The sequence below is a fragment of the Lutjanus erythropterus genome, chromosome 23 (assembly GCF_056507025.1).
Source record: "Lutjanus erythropterus isolate fLutEry1 chromosome 23, fLutEry1.hap2, whole genome shotgun sequence".
Taxonomy (NCBI): domain Eukaryota; kingdom Metazoa; phylum Chordata; class Actinopteri; order Lutjaniformes; family Lutjanidae; genus Lutjanus; species Lutjanus erythropterus.
Genome location: NC_139339.1, coordinates 16,357,168 through 16,381,557, shown reverse-complemented (window position 1 = coordinate 16,381,557; position 24,390 = coordinate 16,357,168). Strand labels below are relative to the sequence as shown.

The window sequence follows — 24,390 nt, the reverse complement described above, 5'->3', positions numbered from 1 at the left end:
CAACTTTATTTCCGACATTTCGACTTTATTCTTGACGTTTTGACCTTAATCTTCTTTATTGTCACCACTTCTACTTTATTCCCAACATTTCAACATTATTCTTGACATTGCGACTTTATTTTTAGTCCTAGTTTTTTATTGTTGACATTTTCACTTCTCGACGTTTCGACTTCTACTCCTGACATTTCAACTTTATTTCAGACATTTAGACTAATTCTATAGATTTGGACTTTTTCCCAAAATGAAAAATATAATAAAAAAAAAATTATTTCCTTTTTTTGTCCCTCAGTGTGGCCCTACAACTTTCACCTTATTTATTCCTTTGAGAATTGTATCTCAGTAAACTTCGATATTGTTGCTTATATGAGTCAAGTCAAAACATTATGGAGGCAAAAAAGAAAAAAAAAAAGAAACTGAATATTTCATTTGTGGACCCTAATAAAGGTCTCAAAATTCAAGGTTTATGGAAAATTCAAAAAGGGGGATTTAGTCAACAGACACAGACTAATGGTTTTCAAAATAAAACAATACACTCCAAGAAATTTAGTGGTATGGGCACAATTATGTCCTGTCCCAACACGTTGGTATTAATAAAGTGTCCCGAGAAAAACAAAATAAAACAAGTAATAAGGAAATCCAGGCAGAGGACAGTGTGTCTGCAGGTACTGCCACAACCACACATTTCTCGAGGGTCATAAATGGTGAATGAACTGCTTTCAATACTGGCCTGTCTTCATAATTAAATTTCTAAAACATTCAGGTGCTTACAGGAGTCTCATTACAGCTCTTATTTGCTTCCATGTATTTGGATCTTTGAATAGTTTTAATTACACAGCAAACAATACAGTGCTGCTCAATTTAAAGTGATGTTAGCAGTCTTTTGTCCTCTTCAGTCTCATACAAACACACAGGCAGGAGGGCTGCATGGGAGCATCACCATCACCTTGCAAACACATCAGCAAACAGTCTTTATTCACAGATTCAGCGTTACATTAAATGTGTTAGAATATTTTAAAACTTTACAGGTACATTCTGTTCAGGTTAAAATGATGATGAGTCATACACTGACAAAGTAAAGGCGGCGCCCACTAAATATCTGACAAATAAAACATACAGCAGCAGAAATCTTTCTGTATTCAGAGTACATTAACATGGGAATAGTTAGCTTTGAGTTTGACAGTTAAATAGATCACAGAGACACATACAGGCTGAAATCATTCTACACATGCACAAACATTTACATGGCCGCCACATGGTAAAATAAAGTGTCTCTAGTTTTTGTATAGAAAATATCTCTAACAATAAAATCAGTTCTTCATATAGCTAAAATACATGTGCACAAAATGTTTTTCCAAGTCATTCAGGTAAGTGACAATATATGTTTGTGCAGTCATTTTACATGGTGACACACTGTATCTGGATTTAAATGCAAACATACTTGACCTGCGACAAAAAGCTGCAAACCACAACCTACATTTAAACCAACAATAAAACACCCTTCATAGCTCAGCATTCGAAGCAATGTCATACAGTTATGTGTTAAAAATAAATTACCTTATATGCAACATTCATTTCCTTGTGAATACAGAGCATTGTCACATTTTCTCTTTAAGGAAAAAAACACTTAAAACAAGATATCTTGATACGATGATGTGAAAAAATTTACTATTTACAAAGAATCCTGCTTACATTTGTTTAATTAAACAGCTATGAGATACAGGGACTGGACAAAATAATAAGAACTGCTGACAATATAATAATGTTTAATACACTATTCCAACAAAAATACTTATTTTGTGAATTTCTACAGATTGTTTTGTTAGATCTGTGTCAGAAAGGTGTTATTCAACTCAATCATAATTTTGTGTCAGTGCTGTATTGGTTTGCATTATACTGTAAGGTGCTCCTGTTTATACTGTGTGTAATGGGTGGATAAATTAAAATTACAATGTTGAAATGAAGCCATCTGTGACCCCAAAGTTACATTTCTATACACCTAATACCCCACATAACAATACACACAGTGCACAAAGAAGAGTGTCTGTTTCCCTGTTATTTTGACAAGTCCCTGTGTGTAAATCTTACAATATAATATAAATACAACACGAATAATCTACAGAACTTCTGCTAAAATCACAAAATAATAAGTATTTCCTGTAGGACATCTGCAATTTATCGTAATATACTATCAACTGTCTGGCCTCATACACCGTTTTACTATCTGAAACTGCCTGAACAGCAGATACTGACTTACTGCATCCATGAAGTCCTTTGAACCAACAGTTCCCTGATGTATCCAGCAGAGGGCGCTCGTATTCTTTGATAGTTAAAGTGGCGTCATGTAGGCTGATGCTCAGATACTCCCAGTTGCATCCTGTAGCTCCTCTCTGATGGCATTGAGCTCCACTATCCCGTCATTGAGCACATTTGCCACCTCTTTTATTTGACCCACCACCTCTTTCTTGCAGCCTTTCTTCAGCTCCCGGGAGTCCTTGATGAAGTACTTGTCCATGCCTTTGAAGAGTCCTTGGACGGAAGCGACCGCTGCGTCCGTTATCTCTACAGCTCGCATCACAGGCGAGTCCACCAAGCTGATCATCTGGACGGCCCTGCGGATCTCCCAGTCCTGCGAGTAGTGCTGGGTGCCGGACCTGAGGAAAGGGTGGCCACGGAGTTTGTACAAGCCGTGATTGACAAAGTGGAGGATCTTCCCGATGTCCAGCAGGTGATCCTCATACTCCTCCAGTACAGTCTCCACCTAGAGAAGGAAAGGAGGAAGGAAAGTCTTTGGTTACAAAATGAAAAAGTCAATGGCCACAACCACAAAATGATAGAACAGAGTACCAGAACCACAAAGAGCAGAGTAACAGGACTATGAAATGAGAGGCGTGGACGCATTTAAAAATGTTGCCGCTTACCTTCTTCCGGTCGTGCATGTTGTTAACATTATCTGAGATAGCTGCAGAGGCTGAGGTGATACCACCAGCCGTTGCTACGCCCACACCAACAGCCGTGACCACGAGAGAGGCACCAAAGGTGAAGGGTGCCAAAGCCAAACCGGCGATGGCCGTCACGCCGCCAACAGCTGTGGTGGTGCCGCCAGTGATGCCCGCGATCTTGGCCTTGTGGTGGAAATTGCTGATGTCGTCAGCGATGGCGTGGAGTGTGATGACAGAGTGCCAGAGGACCTCGGCTCGCTCTGTGAAGACCTTGTTGAAAACGCGCAAGCCGTGATGAACCTTGTCCGCCAAGATGGTGAAAGACCTGGGATTTATTTGAAAGCCACAGTAAGGTTATTCTCAGTAAGTACGGCGTGGAGTTGGGAAGCAGCACCTAATAGGGATAATCTGGAGTTTTTGAAGGGGAATGCCTGAAAGGTCAAAGGTCACAGGTATTCAATGTTTTGCATTGCCCCTTCATGTCAGGAGATTTCTCTGGATTCTCTGAATATTTTAATGATTAATAGATTATAGATGGTGTACTGAGAAATGTTGTTAAACTATTTGCCCACGCAGTTTTTCATGACTGAGCCTTCTAAGGACGCCCCTTTAATACCCAATCACAATACAACCACCTATGAAATGTTCCATTTCACATCTTTTTACACATCTTTCTCAGTCTTTTGTTGTTTGTCGCAACTTTTTTGAAATGTGTTTCAGGGATCAAATTCAGGAAGAGTGTATATTTACACAAACCAAAGTTTCATGCAAGTCAAAAATGATTTGCAAAACATTGCATTCTGTTTTTATTCAAATTTTACACAATGTTCCAATGTTTTGGGAACTGGGGTTGTAAATTTAACAGGCACACAGCTGCATATATCTGACACTGAATGACTGGTCACTGGTCATCAGCCAATCACTCGGCGCATCTTCAATTCTTCAAATTTATTTTCTTGACAGTTGTTTTGTCTTGAAACTGTCAGAATACGGATTTCTCAAAGTGAAAGGTCAAATTACTTCTTTTTTCAAACCAGTGGTCCAAAACCAGAAGATACTCAGTTCAGTGTCATAGATGACAAAGAAAAGCACCGAATCTAGAACCAGTAAATGTTTGGCATTTTTACTTGAAATGAGACTGAAAGGATTAATTTATCATCCAAATATTTACAGATTATGTTTCTGCTGATCAGCTAAAAGACTGACTAATTATTTCACTTTTCCTGCTGCAATCAGTGATCTGATTCAGTGGTTCAGCAGAAGCAGAAACAACTCCTCCAGCACACTGTCAAAGTATCAGCTTGGACAGATCTGTACACTCTTCCTTCTAAAAAACGTATATAGATGGACGTACTTGGACTCATCCTCTTTTATGATTTTGTCCTCCTCGTCTGATGGCACCTCATCCCATTCTGAAATACAGTCAAGCAACAGCTGTTAATGAAGTTCAGCTGTCTGAATGCGTAAGTTAAGATAAGTCTGACAGTGACTCACGTTCCACAGTGTACCACCACTCCATCAGACTGTCAGTGTCCTGTTACAACAAAACAAAAGCATGGTGGGTCACACCTGAGCACTGAACTACAAAAACTGAATATTACTCATTTGAATACACAGGAAATGCATGGTGGTGTAGAGGAATATTTCAGTTTTAAGAGAAACCGACCCCTTCCTCGTCCTCATCCTCCGAGCCTGCCATAGCACGCTCGTCCATCTGAGCAGCCAGCCACTCCGCCTGCACGAGACGGGAGACGAAAATAAGCCAGTGAATGCGTCACCAGGTCTTTGCTACACACTTAATAATATCCACATAGATTAGTCATCAAAACCTGCCTTTATTTAACTCAGGTCTGTGTTTTTATTGAGGCTTGTCTACGCACTCGCTGGTGTGTCTGTGAGTATCTACGCAATGTTGCTGAACTGGACCCGTCACATGTCAAAGGAATGTGTCCCATCAGGAACAGAGAAATGGAGATAACTCGGCAAACAGTGGAAAACAACAACATTTCATAATGGTTTCTCTGTTTCTCAGTGCGCCAAAAAATCCAGATGGTCTGTTGTGCAAGAATTATTCAGATACAAGATTTGTAAAAATCTGACTCTCGGATTAAACAGTGAAGCTCTGTCAGGACACTGCACTCATGATTTAATCCAGTCATTTCCAACCTTTTTCCTCAAGGCAGCGTTTCCCAAACTTTTTGAATGCATCACCACCCAATTCACAATAGACCTTATTAATAAATCTTGTAGAGACTTAATTTGTGCATAAATGAATGTTCCTGAGCATGTTAATTAATTAATTGCCAACTATTTTGATATTCAATAAATGTATAAATAAATAAATAAATATTATATATATTCTGGTTTCTTTACTCTTCTATGACAGTAAACTGAATATTTTTGGGTTGTGGGCAAAACAAGACATTTAAGGACATCATCTTGGGTTTCCACCATATTATAGACCAAACAACTGATAGATTGATTAATTAATGCACGTTTAATACTTTTCAAATGAGAAATAAATACTTTTTAAGCTGAATGAACGTACGGGACCCCTTTTCTATCACTGACTACCCTGATGACCCCTGACATACACCACACTGGTCTTAAAATGCAATCTGTATCTGGATATCCAGATAATAAACAATCTAATTACACCTGGTATTTTTAATGCATCGTCATTATCCTCGTTAAGATTGGGTCTCAAGCCTCGAGAGCAAAACCTGCGCCTGAGTAATTTGAGGTGGCGGCAAATCAGCTTCAGAATCCCTTATAAAAAAAGTTTTGTGGGTTGTTGATTTAGAGGAAACGTCACTAACTTTGAGAAACACCATCTACAACAAATCCTTCATTATTTGTCCCTCTTGTAAATTTGGTCAATGGAATACATGAGGTCAATCCTTTCTTGGTATAAAAACGTTTTTTCAGTTTGTTCTGTGTGTTGCACTGCAGGTGTGGAGGCAACTCTGTGACAAGATAAATTATACGCCTTGTTAACAGCAGATCAGTTACACAGATTAATTCAGCGCACGCGATTGGTCGCACACACAGTGTCTCCTTCTCTCTTGCTCGCTCTCTAAATTTGAACAACTTATATTTTTTGTTAGCTAAAAACAAATATCTGTATCAATGTTACGTTGTGTAAGGATTGTGTTCAGAGTGACATAAGATCTGAACACAATGTGGACCAGACCACTTCCAGATGTGGTCACATTCTGATCATGATCATATTTACCTTACACATGTGCCTTTGCTGTGTATTTTAATATATAATATTTCTTTTTAATTATCGTTAATATCTTTTTTTTTTCAAAATGGTACAGTGCTGTGAGTACTGAGTGTGTGAAAAATAGCAATAAACAGATCTGCTCTTGTTTAGTTTTGTTATCTACAGAGCTGGGTATTATGTATGTTTAAAATTGGAAAATGGCAATAAACAAGTAAAAGAAAAATAATTTCATTTTAGTTTTTAAATGTATGAATTGCGATATAGGCCAACTGTATAGATTTTATTTAGTTTTTTGTCCTTGTTTTTTTTTATGTTTTTTCTGAAGTTTGTTTTTTCCTCAAGTTTTCTTACAACTCTTAAAATCAAGAAGGCCTCATGAATGGAGGATGGGAACCAGTGATTTAGTCAGTAAGCAAATAAAACCGTTTGTCATTAAGTGTCTTAACTATTCATTAGTGTACAATAGAAAAAGGAAAAGTTTTCATTTGTTTTTATTTTTAGGATGCAGGCAGACGATACATTAATACAGAACAGTATTATGCAGTATGTGTTTTCCATAAGACTGGCCAGGTCTCTTCTGACTCACTGGAAAATTCCAGACCAAAATAAACTGCGTGATCAGAGTCAACCATCAAGTCGATCAACCCAAACTGTGTGTTGCTGCATCACGAGTTACAGTCGTATGATAGTTTATGTAAGAGAAGTGAAGCTGTGGGCCAAATAAATATTAAAAACTGGGCCATTCGTTGGGACACTCATTATAACCGGTTTGAGGTAAACAGGAAGAGGTTTATCTAAGGATTAAAGACATACCGTTTTGATACTAATCACTGCCAAAGAATTCAAGCTTGATCTTAACTTAGTAGGCAAAACGTCGACTGATCGTTTAAATATCTAGCTGTATTTTCCAAACATACCTTAGCGGCCTCTGACAGGTAGTCACTAGACGTTGCTCCTGGTGGATCCTCACACTCTAGATGCATGGCTTTACTCTGGTGTGACAAAAAGTTTATGAAAAATGAGCATTCTCTTGTTTTTAAAGATCTGATAATCTAATAAGAGCAAAACCTTTGCTCATGTGATTAGACATAAGTGATTCACCTTAGCCTTGATTTTTTTGAAGCCTTTAAATTTCTTCTTCTGATGAAAAGAAAAAAAAAACAGTTTGAGAATCACATATTAGACATCCCCAGAGTAAAGCAGTAAAAGTGCACATGAAGTGGAAAATATGTCAAACCGGTTTGAAGGTTTCCACTTCATCGTCTTCGCTGTCATACATCTCTCTGGGACTCATGAAATCTGAGCCTGGCTGAGTGATGTCATCCTCAGCGAAGGCATCCTGCAAAAATATGTGTCAGAAATAAAGTCAATACCACAAAAAAAATTAAACTGAATAACTGTATGATAATAATATCCCATGCTTATGTTGTGCATTAAAACCAACATTAAACATACATTAGATGCTTGCGGAGGTACGTGCTGACTGAATCCAATCGGTTCAATCTGTCCATCGGCAGTCTTAGCTTTGCGTGGAAGGGGAACAGGGCCTTTATGTTTTGATTTTTTCTGACAGAAAAAAAAACAATAAATATTCTGTTAATTAAAGCTAAATGTGCAATATGTTAGAAGAGATCACCCATGAATCCATACACCAAAAAATAGTGGGAGCCGCGTCACCAGGGTAACTGCCTCCTGAGGCAAAATGTATCTGTTGATCAGTTAGTCATGTTGTGTTTACACCTCTTGCACAAGAACTCTGCTGGGGGGAAGAAGTTTCCAGGCCTGAGGCGGCGGGGGCAGCCCAGCAGGGAGTGCTGACAGGGAGTGGCTCTGAAATCAGAGCCAGAACCAGAGCCCAGCTGGTTGACAACAGAACCAGGCTCAGCAACCTCCCAGTGAACATGGCAGGACGGGAACTGAACACAGAGGCTGTGTGCCTGCTGCTGAGGAAGATGGGGGCAGAGCAGCGTTTTGGGTAGGGTGTGCCCTTGAAGTGGTATGTGGTATTTCAAGACAGGCTGGAGCTAAATGGTTAGCATGCTAACTTCAGTGGATATCTCTGCAACACAAAGACCTCATGGATGTTTTTCACATCCTGGTAATTTTAGTTCATTTTTCCATGTTTTAAATTAAAATACTTGCATATAACACTGATAAATCCTCCTCCACTGGCCATGTTGCATCTGATCCTCCACACAGCTTCATGCTCCACCAGCAGCGTTTCAGAGGCAGACCATTTAACCCGCCTGACTATTTTAAATTGCTTAGATTTTGCTGGTTTGGTAATATGTCCTTGCTTCCACGATGGGTAAGTAGGGTGCGTACCTAAATGCTTTTTTTTTGGTCTGTTTTCATGATTGCGAGTCTGATCAGGGTCTTGTATTTTGAAAATTAAATTAAATAAATGGGTTCTCCTGCCCATTTTTGTATGTAACCTCCTGCCTGCTTGATCTCATCTGTGCAGGTTGACACATCATCTATTAAAAATAGACTTGATGCATATTTGAGGCAGAGCAAAACCAAGACTTTCTTCTGGGACGAACTGTAGCATGCGTGGTAGAATCACAACCACAGTGTAGAATGACTGCAATCAGCTCCTCCGGTGGAATAAAATCAAAACAGACATTGATGTCTAATTGGAAAAGAACCTTCTCTCTGTTCTGGATAAAATCTGAAGTACAATCAATCACTCTGCTTCCGTGTGTCTTATATAACAGTCTGATGCAACACGTGTTCAGTGAAGGGCTTGTTCTTATATTCACTGAGAGAGACATTTAATGGTGCGTTTGACAGCACAAGCACTTATGATAATTTTCTCTATTGTTGCTAATCTGTTCTGTCAGGAGGGCCGGTGCCCTGATTGCTCTTTCTGTTACATCGCATGGTGTTTTTACAAAGTGGTTACACTGTGTGTCTAGTACTGCTGCTGCTGTCAGCCTGTCACTGGTACAACCGTCACAAAAATGTTGGTTTCAGATATAAAAAATATCAGTTTGCAAACCTGCATCCAGTTTATTTCGTCATCGTCTAACTCCTCTGCTGAGAAGCTGCTCTTCTTTTTCTGAGGACTGGTGTCATCCAGCATGTCCTCCTAATTTAAAAAAAACATGTGTACCCAGCCACAGAAAAAAATGTCTCAAGAATGAATAAAGTCAGCAAATAACTCCAACACAGACACAAAAATACATATAAATGTACATTTTAGCTATGTCAAACAACATAACAAAAGAAATAGTACCTTGCTAGATGACTGGAGATTGTGCACTTTCAGCTCCTCTACATCCTCAAAACCATCATCCTAAGAGTGAAATAAATATTACTGTATAACTTACATGTGATGAAACAAGCGATGGAGTCATTTCATGTTATGGAAGTGGATTTTTTTCAAAATGAAAATGAAGAAAAAGTTTGCTCTTGCAAGCCAGTTAATTCCAAAAGCTATTCTAAAAACAGCATTTAAAAACAAAGTAACCAAAAATGATTCTCAGAAAACAATCAGACCATTCATCTTCATATTATGCAACAAGGAAATGATCATTGTTCCGTTACATGCAGGTTGTTGCTGTTGTTGAAAAGTTAACTGAACTGATGGTTACCTGAGACTTCTTACGAGGTGTGTAGCCATGTGCACCTAAAACTTCATCTTGTGATTTCTCCTGAGGGGAAAACAAAATTCCAAACATGTCACGCCACCTTCACTGCTTTCATACCACAAATGCAACGATGAACAGAGCACACACATACTGTACAAACCCACTATGTTCTAATGCTGTCATACCTTTGAGCCTTTGCGAGGTGTGTGTCCATGTGCTCCCTTCAGTTCACTCTGGAGAAAGTTTTCACATGACAGTCATTCATTAAGCTGCCAATAAATATGCTGTGAAACAGTGAAGTATAAAGTACAGTAGAGGTGTGAGACCTTTTCAACAGTGATGGCAAATCCTCTGTGTGGCACAAACTTGATTGTCATCTTCTTTTTCTTCTTCTAGAGAGAAAAGATTGTATTGCTCATATCAACGCATGCCAGAATATTCACAGTTTTCCCTTTAAAGATGTCTTAAGTCTGAAATCGCAAGTTACTTTAGGCTGAATCGACATTAATTAAATACAACAAAAGCATACAAGTCCATTGCTGTCAGCCTCTTCATGCTGGGCATCTCCTCCATCCTCCTCCTCACCACTGCTGTCATCCAAAACTGTCCCCTGTTGACAATCAAACACTGCATCAAAATCTCTCTTTAAGAAGACCATCACTTCTTGTAAAAGAAACATAAACAGGTTAACATTTTTTCACACGGCTGAGAACTACTGAGAAAAACTACAATTATTACTTATTTAAAAATGTGTTGACATTGGGATATGAATTATTGGACCTTGTGAATTCTTTCCAGCACTTAGAAATGTTTAAAAGAAAGCAATTTGGGGAGAATTTAAGCTGCTAACGCCTGATATAATCAAAATCCTAAAAAAACAACAACAAAAGTTTAGGTTTAGTTTAAGTGTAAGCTATAATTAGGATATTTTCACCACTTTACTTTGCCTTCAGCAAATCTTAAACTATATTTGTTGTATCAGCCAAATGTTCCTCTCTCCAAATCAACCAAACTCCATTGACAAAAACACAAATTTTATCCTGGCAGAATACGGGAGTTTCTGGTCTACCGCAGCCTCGATCTGCTAGTTAGTTTGTCTTATTGTGTGACTTAGGTGATTTCGTACTGACCCTTAAAAACACAGACATCACACAATAACACAGGCCGAATAACCAATCGAGGCAGCGCTAGACCAGCAACTCGTGTGTTCAGTGAGGTAAAATTACTGCTTTTGTCAATGGAGTCTGGTTCCCTTTGAGAGAGTGATATTTGGCTTATATAACAGAGTTATATAACAGAGTTTCCCACCAGAAAAGGGTGTTTGACAGCAAGGTAAAGCTGTGAAAATATTCTAAATATATACACTGACACAGTACATATATATACACAGTGATATATATGTAATTTTTTTTTAGGTACATCCTTTTTTAGGTGGCTAAAATATGTTTTGCTGCTGACCCTGTCCACAGTAGTATATTACTTAACTTCTGTGCCATTACTTACGTCTGCTTCTACAAACTGGCCACCATCTACTGTAGGTAATAGACTGACTACCTCGTACAACCCCACTTCTGAAAATCTTAATCTATGAACTGTGTAAAAGAACTCTTGTGCTTTCAAACATCGCTTTTGACTCTTTACCTCTGACCATCGTCGTACCGAGTCTTTCCTGCTGTTGCTTTTCTTACTGATGTCATCGCCCTGTTGTTGAATTAAGAAAACATCATCAGAATGGTGGTTATTTTTTCCAGACACACTACAGAAAGGCTGGAATGAGCTGGAATCCCTTGAATGAAACTGGCACATTCAGAAGGAGTTAAATATCCATCAGTGAAACCACAGTTGTATTTCAGTCGACTTGCCTTTGATTCTTTTGGTAAATGTCCATTCATGTGTTTTCTCTCTGGTACGGAGGAAGTAGTGGATGCTCTTCTGAGCAGCTGAGTGACTTTGGTCTTCAGATGTTTCTTCTATCATACAGAAAAATACATTTTTACACCATCATTGGTTTATTAATGCTGCTCGTAAATACTGAAACAAGATCATTTCCGAAACAAAATCATACTTTGTAGTCCATCCAATTCTGCTCCCCATCTTCGTTCTCTTCTGCAGACATGTGTATATCTGAACAATAGTCCTGAAAAACAGAAGCACTCACTTTTAAACCAAGCAATCACGCCGATGTGTTCATTTTTGTCTTGATTTATTTTAGCAGATTTTACTTCTGGATCAAGTGTTTAATTGGATTTTCAGTATAGCAAGTAGATGGTGATTCAACTTCAAATATTTATTAAACTTACTGTCAGTCCAGTTTTTTGACTGGCTTTCTGGTATCACAGATGTAGAGTCAAAACAATTAATTAAAAACATGACTGAGTTAATCTTCCACATTTAAAAGAAATTAACTCAAACCTTTGAGTTTCTTACTGAAGATGAATTTCCTCAAAAAGGCACCTGTTTTACAATAAAAACTAACCTGATGTTTAAAGAGAGGTTTAAATTTAATATTTCTTAATATTAGGCTGGTTTTAAAGTTTGGTGCAACATGTTTTAAGTTAAATCACAATTCAATCAGATTTAAAAATTAATCTTGTTGGTGCAGCCCAGTCTAATACTGCAGAGTGTTGTTTTCTTATTAAGGATATACTTATCCAAAAAATGTTAAGACTACGGCTTATGGACTCATGCTTACATGATTTATTTTTCATTTCAGACACCCTGCTTGTTACCTTTGATGATTTATGTGTGGGTAATGTCCTGCTCCTCGCCTCCTTTGAGTCATCTGCAAACTTATCCTACAAGTGAAAATCATTACAGTTATAAAAACGAACAAACAAACCAAATACAACCAAAGTAGTGAAACTGTCATTTTGCATTGCTTCACTTACCTTTGACCCTCTTCTGGAAAGCAGGGACATTCTGAACTTTTTGTCCTTTTTCTGTAAAAGCAGATATTAAACTATTTACTGGAAGTTATATTAATAACCACAGAAAGTCGAACTCCAAGTGTCAGATTGTACCTTGGCGTGACTCCCAGGGCCGTCTTGATCCTCGCCACTTCCTCCATCAGACTCCGCCTTCGTCTAAGAGAAAGTTTCTTTTTTAATGTCATCATTATCATCGTTATCATTTTTGCTTACAAAAAAACAATTCTAACAAGAGAAATAACTAGTTTCTTACTTTTAATGATTCTCGCCGTAGTCTTAATGTTCCAGACTTATTGAGGAAAATAAAAAAACAAGATTTATCAGCTGAAATGTCTTTGATAGAACATTTATTTTGCACAGAGACCATGGCTGAAAGTTCAAAGTAGTATGTGACGAAAGTATTGAAGTGGAACTTTGAAAATGTTTTCTTACTGGTTTGAAGTCAGGGCTAAGCTCAGGGCTGTCTTCAGGCCAGTCTTCAACACACTTCTCCTATTTTGTGGATTTTAGTAAAGCAAATATTTATAAAGACAGTTGTGCTTCTTCTAAAATGTTCTCAAACTCAAACACAACATGAATATCTCTAACTCAACAGCAGTAGGATCTAAGGGTGGTTATCAGCAAGTACATCCATCCAAAACTTTTTTTCCCCCAAAGCAGATACATGTATTGGCTCGTTTACTTGCCATTTTTCATCTGTTTTTCCTCTAATTCCACCATAAAGCCATAGTTTTCTCTCCTATGACGCACACATCAAGATCAGGTTGCCACTGAAGGTTCAAAACACATTAAGAAGATGATTTCTATTTTGGATTCTCCACCGTCAGCCTAATAGGTCAATTCTGCATACAAAATATCTCATTTATCTAATACCGTTTTACACCAGAATTAAGGCGTATATGCAGGGTTTTTAAACGTGGCTAAACCCGCTAAAATAGGCAACTGATCTTTTCCCCTTTGCCCACAGATGAGTTTGCCTGTTCTTCTTTGTCCTGGAAAGCTGACTCTCAACTCAGAGATAAAGGTTTTTAAAAGTGTTCAACTCTTAGTACTTTTGTACTTATACATTTTTAAAATCACTTTCACTTAAAACTCACTTGTCCAATAAGCAGCACGTCCTCAAAGACAACATAGTTCTCAGGGTCCACTGGTTTATTTGCCTGTAAAATAAAGAAATACTTCAAACATTCCCCGAGAAAAGTGATTTTCTGTTCTCATGGCTACACAAACCACCCACACATGAACGCTTATATTGTTCCTCATTAGATATCTGGAGAAATATTTACAACATACTGTTACCGAAGCTAATTAAGGCAGCTAATTAGGTCAAATTTCAACAGCATGCATACCAGAGTTTTTGGTTTGCGGTGAAGAACTGGTTTTGGGAGCGGCAGCGGTCTGAAGGCTGGTTTAGGGGAAGTTTTCGGTACAGCTGGTTCAGCTTTGATCTAAACATAACAAAGAAGATCATTGGCAGCACAGCAGATACATAAACAGAGAAATTAATGAGTTAAACAAACAGAGAAGTAATAGCGTTATGCTAAACTGTGTTCTTCACATACAGGGTTTGCTGGTGTGGGCGGCTTTTCTGGTTTTGGTGGCTTCTCTGGCCTGGGTGGCTTGAGTCGAGTTCGAGGAAGAGGCTTTGGTGGACGTTTGAAGGTCGGCACCTGCAGTCATAAAAGAGGTTATAAAGTGGACGTCATATGATTCAGAACATGTCTTAGAGGAATTGATCGAATAGATGAGTCTTATAGTACAGTGAGATACATTAATACGCTATTTAAAGAGACAGTTCACTTCCAGAGTTTTGGAGGTACCTGCCATGGAGATTTCTGCCTTATCTCCAATGTCATAGGACTAAAATGGCACTTGGTTTGTGCTGTTCAAAGTGCCAAAATAAATTTAAAAAAAACTCAACAGCAATGTTTTTCCAGAAATCATGACTCAGTTACTCAAGATAATCTAAAGTCGTGTGAGCAGTTTCAGGTAGGAAAAACTTTTTAAATTTTTACTAGGCAACTTGAGGGTGAAAGAAAACGGACAAAAGGGCACAGAGACTGAAATAAAATCAGGAATTTTCCATAAATATGTAAGAGTGAGCAGGTTATTATTGTGATTTGACACAAAATATTAATTTTAAAATGATTTTATGGATTTAAAAATTATTTTATTGTTCCTCCAGAGTCTATGATCAGATCTGTGTCTGTAGCTACAGTCTGTTCATCATAGTAACAGTCTGCTATACAAAAAACAAAAAACAAAAAACAAACAACCAAAAAAAAAAACATCCTTAGAATGCTGTACATGACCAATCAGAATCTAGTTTTTAACAAAGCAGAGTAAAAAACATTTATACAAATTAAATTAACTACACATTTGCAATCAAAATAAGTGTGTCACATCAAGTTTCACTAATACGGGCAAGTCAGCAAAATGTTGCTGAAAATAAAACTGGTTTTGTTCAATCTAAACAGTAATTTAATGACAGTCCATAAACAAACTGACAGAAGCTTCTGCAGCACTTGTTGCATCTGATCAGGTACAGACAGGACGGACAGGAGACGTCTGGTACTGTGATGACTCAGGGCTTTTAACTGTGGAACCACTGTCAGTTTTAATGCACATAATGAGCTGACAAAGTACACACAGGAGGACACAACCACCACAGTCTTAACAGCTTTTGTGCTGTTAATCAGAGAAAATACCCGCGCTGACGTGCATATGTATTTTCCAAATTACCCGTCAAGTATTGGTAGTCAAAAAGTGGCTACTGGCGTTTGATATCCAGGCCTATTTACTTCTGTAATGTAAGCTAACTTTGCTTTCACTACAAACGCACATTTGTTTGCATGACGATTACCTTGATCATGCAGAAGTTGTGAATTCTTTATTTCCCTGTTGCCTCCACCCTCGAGCGACACATCTAATGTGCATGCAATAGGTTTGGTGTAAAAAAGCCTTTTGTACATTTTTGTTGAAATTTTCAACAAAGGCAGTGGCCAAAAATACAAAGATGGACTGCCTTTGAGTTATAAAGCTATGTAGACCACACAGAAAGAAGTGTGCATCTACTCACGGACGAGAGGTCAGAGCTCAGCCAAGGAGCACAAGCCTCCCGTCCATGAGTAGATGTGCGCTGGCCTCTGCGCAGTGATACAGTTGGTGGGTAATGAAACCGCTCACAACAAGGTCTGTAGACTGAACTGAGAGACATTTCTATGGAAGCACATTTCTGCCAGTAAAAGAAAAAATATCTCCATGATAAGTCATAACTAGAAAGAAAAAATTCTGAGATTAAAAAGTCAAAATAATGAGTTAATGAGTCAGAAATGTGAGTTAGTTGGAATTATGAGCTTAAGTCATAACTATGACATAAATAGTCAAAACTATGAGATAAATAGTTGATATTATGAGGTACCATGAGGATATTTTTTGTTTTATTGGTGGAAATTATCTTACATGCAATGCATGTTTTTCCATTATATTCTAGAGTAGGCCGATATCTATGCAGCTGATATCACCTAAATTCTGCAACTCACCAAAACAAATTAGATGGATAACTGTCACTACAGGCAAGAGGAACAATACAGATTTTTTTATTTGGTGGGTTAACTGTCCATTTAAAGTACAACGTATTAACATCAAATATCAAATGGTCACATACATGAGTCATGTCAGCTGGAGATTGGTGGCTGCGTGACAAGGACAGATTTCTGGCCCGAGTGAAGGGAGTCGGCTGAAGAACATCATGACTGGTTCCCTGAGGAGTCGTCAAGACGACATCAAGCGGCGTGTCAGAAGACTTCGGTTGGACGGCTGGTTGAGTCTCTGATGGTGCTGCCTTGAAGAGATCTGGCGAGGACAGAAACATGTCCGACTTCACTTCACTGTTGAGTAAAGGTGTAGAGTATGCGGCCACAGAGGCTGTATCTCTGCTGCTGGTCTTTGAGGGGAGTGGCTGGAAGATGTCTGGAGTCCCATTTGAAACGTCCTGGAAAGGGTCGTATTGTTTTGAGGGAGTGGCACCGAACGGGTCGTCCAAACTGGAAACATCCTGGAATAAATCCCTCGCAACTGGGCTTGGGAATGGGTCGACCATAGAGGAGGAAGACGGTGAAAATACATCCAGATTTTTCTCAGATGACGTGCCAAAAAGGTCTTTTGCAGAGGAATCTTGTTTGTTTTCCCCTACGTGGAAGAGTTCCTCACTTTTAGTTGGAACTGCTTGAAACAAACTTGCTTCATTGGCTGTGGCAGTACGAAACGGGTTCTGTGGAGACCAGAACAGATCATCCTCCATGTTTGAAGGAGATTGGAATGGGTCTGCAAGAATACTGGGAGATTTATCAAAGAGATTCACCTCTGTAGTGCGTTCGGTATGGATTAAATTCTCTTCTTTAGCAGCCTGGAAAAGATTGACCCCTTCATCTTTAAACGGGTCTGAGCTTTTTAACTGCAAGGTTTTTGAGAGGTTCAATGTTTGAGCGGGACTTTGCTTGAATAAGTCCAGTGAGTCCATGGTTACATCATGAAAATGGCCACTGGCAGATCCATTTTGGGCCAATGTTGACGTCTGGTTGGGGGTAAGGGCTTGGAATAGATCCTTCTGAGGTTCAGAAAACTTGGCTCCATTTTCTGTAACCTTTATTCCAGTTTGAAGGTCCAGAGGTGAACTCTGAAATTCAGGAGGAGGGACAAAGATGGTGTCCAGGTTTACTTCGGAGGTTTTCCTCCCTATGTCTTCCACTACACGACCTTTGCTGCCTGATTCCTGATAACAGAATAGAAAGTCATTAGGGGGAAATGATGGAAACGAAAGATACTAAAACAGAAAAACTGAAAACTGTTGTATGTACCAGGTAATACGTGTAAAAAGGGTTAGCTCTGGCCAAACCACCATTGACTCCATTCTGATAAAGAAAGAGAAATGAGACAGAAGACAATGAAGTATTAGATCTCATTTGGAAAGTTGACAGGGTGCTGAAAACAAAGTTACACTGGCATCTAAAAATGTACCTGAGGACTTGAATGGGGCAGTTCCTGTACACCACTCTGAAAGAATTAGACACAGCAGATGTGTTACACTGTGAATGATTGCTGGGAAGCAGCAGTACATATACTGAAAACAACATGAGCAAAATATGAAATTAAAGCTGTGGTAGACAGTTTATTTCTGGTGTTAACGGGCAACAGTTCCACAATAACATTTAAGCAAAATGTAATTCAAGTTGCCTGAGAGAAAACTAGACTTCTGTTCCTCTTTTTGACTCTGTTTTCAAACTTTAGAAAATCTAGCCATGATGAAAATCTTTGGCCAATCACAGGATGGTAAGTTGCTTTGCTCCTGTGTCATGCCCCCTTCCCTTTTTGGGTGAAAGCAGCACCTCTAAAAAAAAGAATCTTCAATTTGAGACAATGGTTCGCAAGGTTTGGGACAGTTGACAGCAAAGTTGGATTACACTGAGAAAAACCTGCCCTATTTGTTAATTTCAGACTCATGACTTATTAATAGAAAGGTCTAGTCAGACTGCTTACACACAAACACGCCCACACATTGCAAAGATCTCACAATAACAGGCACAGTCATCACACTGTACTTCAAAAGAACAAAACAAGAGAGAGGGTGTGGTTTTAACCCCTGACACACCAGAATGATGATTATCCCCCGTCTTTACCGTTCTGAGGACAAGGAAGATGTGTGTTTGTGAAAATATGAACTAACACTCTCTCACAAACCACCGCTTACAAATATTCCATTTCAGGAGGCAAAATTGAGTCTTTTCAGCTAAATCTCGGGGGTACCACATGTTGTATGCTCTGCAGACGTTTCTTCTCACCTGTCCTGAGTGGAGCTGGTGGTTGTCTGTCACATCTGTCACATCTGTCACAGCAGCTGAGAGATCACTGAAGAACTCACCGTCCTGTGGACCACAATAGAGTTGATGATGATAAATAGATAACAAGACATATTTCTGGAAGCGTGGGAAGTCACGCGTCGTACTTCTCATGCATTCCAAACCACTCTGATATGTCAGTCATGTGTTACTGCTTGTCAGAAATGTAAACAAAACATTTGTCAACACTTCGGCACATGTCTACACTTTCTGTTGGGTTTCCAGCGAGAATCATGGTTTTGCTGGGGCCTTGGTGTTTAAACTAAGACAATATAACAGAGTATCTTATAAATAAACTTTTGCAGGTGATTTTTTTGCCTTTAAACAAAGAATCTGCACTTTTGTTTTTGTTGTTTGTTCTCTGACCTGTTTGTTTCGAGACTCACTCGCAGATGATCCACTGGAATCAGAGGATGATGAAACAAGAGTCTGAGAAGAGAAATATAAAGAAAACATTAAACACACATTATCATAAAGGAAGCTAAACTATGGCTGGGTTTCACCAACAAGTTTTAAATTATGTTGCACCAAACTTTTAAACCAGCTTAAAATCAAGATAGATTCAATTTAAACCTCAGTTTACCTACCTTAAATTTAATTCTGCTGCACCAAAACTTTGAACTACAGTCTTCACTGCAACCCAGTATTAACATTAAACAGCTGTCTTTTAGGATGGATTGAGCAAAAAAAAATCTTTGCTGAACCACAATACAATGTTTTGTCAACTTTTTAGCTATCAAACAATAAAACTTTTTAAACCTTTAACAAGATAACTTTTTTTTTCTTTTTTAGATAGCCAGCAACTATAACCTTTTAAACTTTTAATTGACCTAACAGACAACATAGTATTTTTCAGCAACTTCTAGCAAGTATTAATTTTTCCCCCCTAATTTAGCTTGCTAGCATGAAATATTACTTCTTTTTTTTTTTTACCTACTTTTGTTATCCGGCTACCAAACAAACAATGCAATGTTTTGTTCAAGAATACAGAATACATTTCAATACTTACTGGGTCCCAACAGCCCTCAAGTTAATTTAGTCTTATTTATTTATTTTAGTTTGAGTAAGCAAGCACCTCCACATTTATTCAATCAGATTAATTTTGTTTTACATGAATAAAGTTGGCTTTACTAAGCAGAGATTAATTTTAAATTTTAAACGGAGTTTTACTAAACTCTGATTAGTTCTCATCTTACATTAAATGAAACCTTGGTGGAGCGTTCTAGTCTATATGTTCCTTCTTTTATATTCAAGCACAAACTGGAAATGAGGGTCAAGCTTGCATGAAGGAAAGACAAAGTCAAATGTAACTCCCTTATTGTACTTACTGAGCTGGTATTTGGGTGTGTGTTTGAGATGTAATAATTGAGTGGATGTGTGTGACAGTTTGTTATTTTAGCCACTCACCTTGTATTGGTTATGGAAAGGGCTGTGTGATACTTTCTTCAGCATGTTTTGTAGCTTCACAATACTCTGAAGAAAAGACACACGGACAAACAAAACAATCCACATTGTTTAAAGGCACAACATGCAACATTTTACTAAAAAAAAACCTGTATAGACTCATAAATATAATCCCTTTCAATCATCACTTAGTTTGTGGTGGTGTCTGATTTTTTTTTTTATACTTCTCATTATTTTGCTGTGCCTGGGATGCTTTACCAAACTAAAATGTCTGTTTTTTACGTCCTGGTGTCTTCCTGGTGCGTTTAAGAACAGCTCGGACAAATCCTACTGATTCTGCCTTTAAGTCGTTATGTTGATTTGCTGGCTAGCTGGTTAAAACCACTAACACGTAAAATCCACGAAAGCTCATTGGGATATGTGCTGGGCACCAAAAACATCGGCGACCAACAAGATGCTGCCTGCCTGGATAAGACCACTGAAAAGGTCAAATGGAGCTCTAATTCCAGTGTGTCGGTACTTTTCTATTGTGCATATTAAATTAGATATAGATTATTTTAAATAACTATTATCCCTAATCCTGCACTACATCACAATTAAACTATTGATTTGTTGATTGTTCCTGCCTCTACAGGTGTAACCATGACCATAGAATTTGGTAGAGATGGTTGAGACTTACTGTATAATATCTAGTGACTGCTGCATTGTCCCTAGAAATCATTTGGATCAAGAATTAATAATAACCACTATTGTCCATCAGTAACTGGTGACAAACGAACTGTGCTAATTATGGATGAAAACGATGCAATTTTAAGTTTTAAAAGACTGTCTTGCTTTGGGTGTAAAATTTGAAAATGCTGGACGTATTAACCATTTTGTGATTCTTTACTGCAGAAGGTATCTGTTGGACCCTTTATTCTACTATATTTATCTGAAGGCTGTGCTTAATAGTTTATTTTTAGCATGTTATGGGTTTATAAACTTTTGACTGCTATGCAAAGGGTTGGGGTTAGGGTTGTGATTATTTAACAGATATCGAGATTACAGGAGGAGTCAAGATTTTATTTTCTGGGACTCTGATAATTAACTGGTGGCAATGTGATTTTTCTTTTTTGCTGGGGTCTGAATCAAATGAGCAGTTCACTTTATGTCTGGAGACTATAATTTAAAATAGCATGTTTTCACACAGTTTACCTTTTTCCAAAAATAGCAGCTTCTGTGATTTTTTGCACTTGCCATCTTGTGATTTTGATAGCCTTTCAATGAATTGATCAGCCCTAGTTTGAACTGACATTAAAGTATGAAGGAGTTAGATATGTCATTCTGAACACCAAGTTCTTCACAACGATGCTTTTCTATTAAATAAACTGATATAAAGGGATTTAATTCCAATTGTAACAGAGTTGGAGCTGCAGCATTGAGTTGATTAATCAACTGGTTAATGGAAAGAAAATTAATTGCCAGCTCTTTTCATTATTAATTCAGTCATTTCCGAAGCAAAAATGTAAAACATTTTCTGGTCCCAGCTTCTTAAATGTCAGGATTTGCTGATTTTCGTATTTATTCATGATAGTAAACGAAGAGTCTTTGGGTTCTGAACTGTTGGTTGAACAAAAGAAGCAATTTGAAGATGTCACTTTGGAAAATCGTGATGAGCATTTAACAAAAGCTGCAGTCCATTTTGTACTATCAGACTGTTGTACAAGAAAGTACAGGATGAAGTCAATCCACCAACAGCAGACTCTTTCATTCATGAATGTGTGCAAACAGCCATCAGTCACAGACATGACGCAAAACATTCATAAAAGCTGACATCATAACACTCTGGGTTTGGTTTTACGCAACATCCCACGGCTGATTTCCACTGTTTTACACCATTTAACCAGCGCAAGACCAAGACCTGTTTTAAAAGTACTCACAGGTCTTCTTTCTCCAGCTGCAGAGTCTCCATGATCCACCTCCTCCACCTCAGTCTCCTGATGAGCATTTATATTACAAATAGAAGAGAGAAATAACATGTTTCAAAATACTTTTCAAAACTTTAAAAACTTCCCCTAAAACACTAAAATGAGCTTGCATCAATCGCACATTGTTTATTCGAGGTTTTAACTTGAATAACTGCAGACTTACCGTGGTTGTGTCTCCCCTCATTGTCCGTAAAGTTGGTTTAATATTTGTTTATGAGGTCAAACCGGATTATTTTCCACATGGATGAGACTCATGCGTAAAAACGTGTCCTTTGCATTGTAACGCGTCAGTGTGTCCTCGGGACTGACTGACAGGACTCAAGTTGGTAATTATCTCTCACTTTGACGCACCTGTGTCCAGTCAGCCACGAGGTGTACCTACACATCCGGAATCGACATTTTCAAAATAAAAGACTCGACTTGCGCATGCTCAGCCACGCTTCATTTCTGTCTTGAGACACTGTTGTGAATAAATTCGACCTATTTCGAATCATCCAGTAAAGTTACTTTGCATACTTAAAATATTAATTTACACTTCCTATCTTTTCTGTTCGGACCTGATTTACCAAATAAGTGGAATTTGTAAGTTGCTATTATAACTTAAAGTAGGAAAAGTGTACAACACAAGCATCATAACTTACCAAAATAAAGACCTAACTTCTGCTATCATAGCCCACTCTATTTCTTATATTTCTCAAGGTTACATTATTTCAATTATAACAAATGAACATCTTTTGATTTCTATCCATTTCTTTTTTCTTTTTCTTTTTCTTTTCTTTCTTTCTTTTTCCTTCTTTTTTTTCTTTGCATGTTTCATTATGTTTCCGTATGTTTTGATGTTAAAAAAACTTTACAGGGTTGTTTAGAGATGATAAAAGTAGTGTCAGTTGATAGGTAACAGACTTAAAAGTTGATAAATGATGTTGGACTGAGTATTTAGCATTTCCTATATGGGATTAAACAGGATGAAGGAAATATGGCCCCTGGGCATCTCTGCAGCAGGACAATACTTCATTTAAAAACACATATCACCTTTAACAGAATAAAACTGCAGTAGCCTCAAATGTTCAATTAATTGTTCTATCCCTCTTAAAAAGATTCTTCATTTCCTTAAATTGATAGTTTTCACTATTATTTTGAAGGCCGATTGACATTACTTCCTGCCTCTTTCTGACAGTGTTGGCATGACACTTAACTTTCCACCAAATTTCATCTCAATGTAAACCGACCGGTTGTCCTCGCCCACTCAACCGGACGGTGTGGTCCAGGTGTGTTCACGTACTGAAGCTTCACGCTGACAGATGAAGAAACTCTGCAGGTTTAAAATCACTGACCGACACATACTGCAGATTTACAGTAGCTTCTCACTGTGTAACAAATATTCATGCAATTAAACACAGACATAAACAAAGATTAACATTTTATTTCTTTATCAATTCCAGCAACACGTTCTTAAATCATTTTCTACATTAGACACTTTGTAGTTTTTCAAGATTTTCTCATGAGATTGATTTGAATCTTAAAATTTAGTTGCAAAAAATGATAATTGTTCAAGTGGTGGTTAATAAGAGATAATGTACAGTGAGGAGGTCATTATTGCAAAATAAACTTGAATCATCCTGAAAGGGTTTATTTTGCAATAATGACCAGCTCACTGTACATTACATGGTTATCTATATTAAACAAAACAATATACTTTGATACAAAATATTAATCTTAAAATGATTTTCTGTATTTAACAATGATTTTATTGCTCCTACAGAGTCTATGATCAGATGTGCGTCCATAACGACAATATGTTCGTAATAACTATGGTTTGTTCTTCATAGCCATTGTCTGTTATACAGAAATATCAGAGCGTTGAATGCTGTAACTGACCAATCAGATTAGAGTATTTAACAGTAATGAGGTAATGCAAACAAAACCGGCTGAAACAACAAAGCAGAGAAGTATTGATCCCAAAATCAGGTTTGTCTTAGTCACAGCAGAGGTGTGGCCTAAGGACAGATTAAGAGCATCTAGTGTAGAGAATTTAAAACCAAGTGGTCATATTGTTAACATAAAACTTACTCTGATGTCAAATGCAGATGAAAACTCAGTGAGAAAAACTGTGATGATTTTTTTTTTAAGAAACATGGATTTATAATTATTTTTAATCTGTAGAATTTGCCAATTTTTATATATTCTTTATAAATATGCATATCATTGAATAAGAGTCATACAAACTGCTCTCATTATGTCTGACAGCTGCTGACTTGTGTACATAGACAGTAACATCATTTATCCAGCAGATGGCAGAAGCTCTTTGAAGACAAAGTAAATCTGACAATAAGACTGACAATTACTTTTTGTTTCTTGTGACTGCTTAACGCACCTGATCAAAACTATTAGCAGTGTAGTCTATTAGCATTCATAGCTCAAATTCAATAGTATA

The 24,390-nt window shown here is 37.8% G+C and overlaps 1 protein-coding gene across 2 annotated transcripts; it reads right to left on the bottom strand.

Annotated features, from left to right (window-relative positions):
• Window positions 1-587: 587 nt before the first annotated feature.
• On the bottom strand, window positions 588-22,478 carry LOC146305904 (uncharacterized). Of its 2 annotated transcripts, XM_084712513.1 has the most exons (34): window positions 22,120-22,478; window positions 21,909-21,965; window positions 19,993-20,058; window positions 18,952-19,014; window positions 18,529-18,603; window positions 17,708-17,743; window positions 17,548-17,601; window positions 16,356-17,462; window positions 14,251-14,358; window positions 14,038-14,136; window positions 13,786-13,848; window positions 13,121-13,180; window positions 12,942-12,977; window positions 12,782-12,844; window positions 12,650-12,700; window positions 12,491-12,556; window positions 11,827-11,898; window positions 11,624-11,731; window positions 11,403-11,462; window positions 10,291-10,371; window positions 10,088-10,153; window positions 9,947-9,994; window positions 9,765-9,824; window positions 9,407-9,466; window positions 9,170-9,259; window positions 7,624-7,734; window positions 7,406-7,507; window positions 7,270-7,308; window positions 7,086-7,160; window positions 4,606-4,674; window positions 4,434-4,473; window positions 4,294-4,351; window positions 2,919-3,264; window positions 588-2,758 (listed from the first exon to the last, which is right to left on the bottom strand). In XM_084712513.1, exons 1-34 carry the CDS (start codon window positions 22,138-22,140, stop codon window positions 2,354-2,356), a joined length of 3,915 nt encoding a protein of 1,304 aa, XP_084568639.1. In that variant the 5' UTR covers window positions 22,141-22,478; the 3' UTR covers window positions 588-2,353. The 2 variants fall into 2 exon arrangements, with proteins under 2 accessions (XP_084568639.1, XP_084568638.1); XM_084712512.1 differs by lacking the exons at window positions 17,548-17,601; window positions 17,708-17,743; window positions 18,529-18,603; ... (2 more) ...; window positions 21,909-21,965; window positions 22,120-22,478 and having other exon boundaries at window positions 9,170-9,256; window positions 16,356-17,350.
• Window positions 22,479-24,390: the final 1,912 nt, after the last annotated feature.

Excerpts from the sequence above, each read along its gene's own strand:
- LOC146305904 (XM_084712513.1), bottom strand. The coding sequence starts at position 22,140 with ATGAGGGGAGACACAACCACG. Across the intron at positions 20,059-21,908 it reads CAGCTGGAGAAAGAAGACCT|AGTATTGTGAAGCTACAAAA; the intron begins GTGAGTACTTTT and ends TCTTTTCTTCAG. Across the intron at positions 9,825-9,946 it reads CACCTCGCAAAGGCTCAAAG|GAGAAATCACAAGATGAAGT; the intron begins GTATGACAGCAT and ends TTTTCCCCTCAG.